General features: G+C 45.5%; 1 protein-coding gene across 2 annotated transcripts in view; it reads right to left on the bottom strand.

Moving 5' to 3' along the window:
• SIKE1 (suppressor of IKBKE 1) overlaps positions 1-3,285 on the bottom strand; it is a 6,890-nt gene extending 3,605 nt beyond the window's left edge. The window contains exons 1-4 of one of the 2 annotated variants that reach the window (XM_008056894.2): positions 3,084-3,285; positions 2,768-2,873; positions 1,744-1,886; positions 220-333 (exon numbers count right to left, since the gene is read on the bottom strand). In XM_008056894.2, coding sequence (XP_008055085.1) covers positions 220-333; positions 1,744-1,886; positions 2,768-2,873; positions 3,084-3,242 — 522 coding nt within the window. In that variant the 5' untranslated portion in view covers positions 3,243-3,285. Of the gene's footprint in view, positions 1-219; positions 334-1,743; positions 1,887-2,767; positions 2,874-3,071 lie in introns of both variants that reach the window. The other variant, XM_008056895.2, reaches the window with a different exon arrangement.
• Positions 3,286-4,453: the final 1,168 nt, after the last annotated feature.

Raw genomic sequence — 4,453 nt, 5'->3', positions numbered from 1 at the left:
ACTCACCTCAGCCTCCCAAAGGCGCGGGATTACAGGCTGAGCTACCGAGCCCAGCTTACATTTCCTTTCTTGAAAACCATATGAAGGAGGAGTTTTAATTTTAAATCACGAACACATAGAAAGCATCAATACACAGTGGTGATAGGATGGTGATGAAATATCTTCCAGGCTCTGAAAAATCTGTGAAATACTTTAAACATAAAATAGCAATAATCTTACCTCTAATTGGGCTAATTTTTCCTGAATCTTACAAAATTGGTCATCATCCATCTGTACTGCTTTCCTCATTACTTCTCCCATTTCACAGATTCTGTCAATCTGACTCTCGATTTCCTGTGACAATATTAAGGAAACAAAGGTGAAAAAGCCACCTTTTCTACAGATAGAAAGAACATGAGAATATATACATTATTATTTTTAAAAGTTCATTTAATCTATGCTATAGGAGTTACACTGAAGTTTCATTATAATTTGAGTCCTCAGAGGTAAAGCTATAATAAAGTGACCTTATGATATTCACAAATAAGTTTTGCTTTCAAAAGATTAATGCAATTTAACTACCCATTGGATGTTGGACAAGATCTCCAAGTGGCTGTTTAATTTAAATTTGAAAACTTTTATTGGCAGTAAGCGCACCACATTCCAATCTTATTCCAACTTTGAACACACCTCTTAGAAGGTATTTCTGAGTTATACTCTTGTCTTCTTCAAGGTTCAAGTTTTCTCTCCAGACTAGAGAAAATTAAATTTATCTTTCTCTTCCAGATGAAAGCTATTCAAATATTTAAAATATCCTTGTTCCCTAAAGCTTGTTAAGTCAGTTATTAATTCAGTGGTATCTAAGATGAAACTTATCTTTCACTACATAACACAGCAGCAAGTATTGAGGCTCCTATCTATAAAGCCAGGATGAAATGATACAGTATCCATGAATGAACAATGACAACTATGAAGCACTTTACAAACATAAGAACAATTACTGAGTCTCTCAAATTAAATCATAAGCAACCAAAGTTGAAAATGTTACTTATTATTTACTTACGATTTACTATTTACATTTATGTATGTATGTATGTATGTAGGAATCTCACTCTGTCATCCAGGCTAGAGTGCAGTGGCACGATCATGGCTCACCACAACCTCAAACTCCTAGGCTCAGATGATCCTTTCACCTCAGTCTTTTGAGTAGCTGGACTAGGCATGCACCACCATGCCTGGGTAATTTTTTTTTTGTAGAGTTGAGGTCTTGCTACATTGCTCAGGCTGGTCTCAAACTTGGGTTCAAGCAATCTTCCTGCCTCGGCCTCCCAAAGTGCTGGATTACAGGTGTGAGCCACCGTGCCGAGCTACTTCTCTTCACTAACAACACAGTACTGCCTGCCTGCCATGTGCTATGTTAGGAATAAAACATGAGTTTAAGTTCCTTACAACCAAGGAGTTTACAGTTCAGTGAAATGGATAAGTAATAATCAACCAAGTGTTCATTGAGCACCAACCAAGTGTTCATTGAGCACCTTCAACACTAACTGGGATTATGCTTTGTGGAAGAGCTAAGTATTCATTAAAATCTTGTAAAAAGATCTTGGCAAGGGAAGGAGGAAACTCAGTCCCACTCAAATAAAAGGAGCTAAGTACCCCCTAGCCTCCTTCTATTTACAAGCTTACTTTTCTTGAAAAACAAGCAGATAATCTAAAACAATTTCAATTCAGTTCGTTTAGAATTTATTCATCTAAGTCTCTTACTGCAGAGTGAGACTGGTGAGCTTTCAGGACTGGTTCAGTATCCACTGCTTTTTTAGCAACCATGAACTGTAACATCTGTTTCCGATACTTGCTCATGATGAGTTCCAAAGCATCCTGGTGTTCCTCCAAGGAAACCCACAGCTCTATCAAAAAATAAAATAACTTGGCAGTCATGTCTGAGAGATAGTTCCCAAATCCAAAGTCTTAACAGCTGGAATTTTATGACACGGCATGAGATATTATGCACCCAAAGTTGTAAATCAGTGTTTAAGTCCACAAAACTGAACTGTTCAAGTCTAAGTGAAAGAAAACTTTCTAGGCAGAGAAGCATAATCTGGCAGAAACATGGGATGTGTCATCAGAAGACAAGGGTTTGAGTTCAGTTCTGTAACTTACTTGGTTAACACTCATAAGTAAATCATTTTGCCTCTCTGAGACTATTTCTTAATTGCATTGTGATAAACACTGGCTTGTCTACCTAAAATAAAGGCATGAGATACAGTGGAGCGACACTCGTGAAACCCCTCTGTAAACTGGTATACAACTAGTAATACTACTATCAATAATGTAATCATCAAGCCTAAGAATATATACCCGAGGATAAAATTCTGCTCTTCCACCTTGCACAAGAACATAATCAAAACCTTCTATTTTACCTTCATAGTTTATTTTTAATTGATGTTTAAGTATTAAATTTTAAGCCTTAAGGAGATGAACTCTTTCGTTACACATCTAGGAATTCTTTAAAAAAAAAAAAAAAGCATGCAATAATCAACTCTACCAAGTACCTCTTTGATAAGCTGCTTATAAATACAAAAATCAGTCCAATGACCTTGAAAAGGGTAGTCTAACAAACTGCATTGTTACTGTGCCAGCACAGGATAACCTTCCTATTAAAATACTGGTCTGGAAATATATATAGGATGCGCAACTATGCGAACTGTTAAAGCAATTTTGCAAGAACTTTCAAACTCACCGGATATGAAAAAAATCGTAACAACTGCACAAAAAAGGCCGGACTAACCTCTGTTTTCCTGCTGCAGGTCTCTAATCTGTGTGTTCTCTTGGGACAGCAGAATGTGAGGTTTGTATTTGGACATGTCCTTCATATCGGAGGCATCCTCTTGATACTGGACAAACAGAGACAGACTCAGACGCCGTCAACAGAACAGCGGCAGATGCGACTGAAGGGCAGGAGTCTCAGCCCGGACCCGGCAGGAAGGTCTCGCCGCCGCCCCCGAGGTCGGGGATGCATTCCAGGCTGAGAGCCCACTTCACTCGGTCGCCACCCTTCCAGGGCCCAGAAACCGGGAGCGCCGGACCCCCGCCCTCCGCCTGACCTGGTCCGGAAGCGCCGTCCCCGCCTCCCGCATGGCGGCCACCCGCCGGTGCAGCGCCGCCGACTGATCCACCAGCGACTCGGCGGCCGCATCGTGCTCCCGCAGCCGCTCCAGCAGCGTCTTGGCGTCGGTCAGGATCTTCTCGATGGTGCAGCTCATAGCGGCGGCGCCACCCGCCCCGCCCGGCTCGCCGGCTCCACCAACTCGCGTCTTCCCGCACGGGCGCGGCGCTAGGGCGTCACTTCCGGGCACGCTTCGAAGGCGCCGGGGCGGCCGCGGTGTGCGCCTGCGCAGTGGCAGCCCAGGCCGCGGGCTGACCCGCCGTCACCCGCGGCTTCCCTGCAGCCCCGCCCTGCGGCGCGGAGGCCCGCCCTTGCCACGCCCTCGGCTGCGCTGCCCGCTGCCCGCTGCCTGCTGGCTGGGCCGCGGGGGGGCCGGGCGGCTCGGAGGTGCTCGTCTCCCTGCTGCGTTTGATTGATGCGGATTGTTATTCATAGTCCTTTTCTTTTTATTTTCAGTTCATTCTTTAAAAACTGACGTCAGGTTGGGCGCGGTGGCTCAAGCCTGTAATCCCAGCACTTGGGGGGGCCGAGGCGAGGGGATTGCCTGAGCCCGTGGGTTCAAGACCCACCCGGGCAACGTGGCGAGACCCCGTCTCTACAGTAAATCAAAAATTGAGACTCCAACTCAAAACAAAACAAAACAAAAAACACACACACACAAAATGTAACATCTCAACCATTTTTAGTGTGCGGCTCAGTAGTATTAAACACATCCATACTATTATCACAACCATCATAGCACCCATCTTCCGAACTCTGCATCTTGCAAATCTGAAACTCTGTACCCATTAAGCGATAACTCGCGATTCTACTTCCCGTCTCTGTGAATTTATGCCAGGTACCTCACACGAGTGCAATCATACAGTATTTGTATTTAGGTGACTGGCTTACTTCACTTAGCATCATGTCCTAGAGTTTCACCCATACAGTGGCTTGTTTTTTAAGGCTGAATAATAGTCCATTGCACCGTACACACCACGTTTTGTTTGTCCATTGATTCTTGGATGGACTCGGGTTGCTTCCGCCTTCTGGCCACGGTAAGTAATGCTGGTACGGAAGCCGGGCTCGGTGGCTCAGCCTGTCATCCCGCGCCTTGGGAGGCCGAAGTGAGTGGATCGTCTGAGCCCGCGGGTTCGAGACGCCGCCTGGGGAATTTGGCGAGACCTCCTCTCTACAATAAATCAAACAATCAGCCGGGCGTGGTAGCGCGTGCCTGTAATTGCGGCTGCTCGGAAGGCTGAGGCGAAGGATGGCCGGAGCCCCGCGGGTCGGGGCTGCGGTGGGCGGGAGCGGCCCCTGCCCTCCAGT

The sequence above is a fragment of the Carlito syrichta genome, unplaced genomic scaffold (assembly GCF_000164805.1).
Source record: "Carlito syrichta isolate Samal-C Ts95f unplaced genomic scaffold, Tarsius_syrichta-2.0.1 Scaffold302570, whole genome shotgun sequence".
Lineage (NCBI taxonomy): Eukaryota > Metazoa > Chordata > Mammalia > Primates > Tarsiidae > Carlito > Carlito syrichta.
This window is presented reverse-complemented; position numbering and strand designations above follow the sequence as displayed.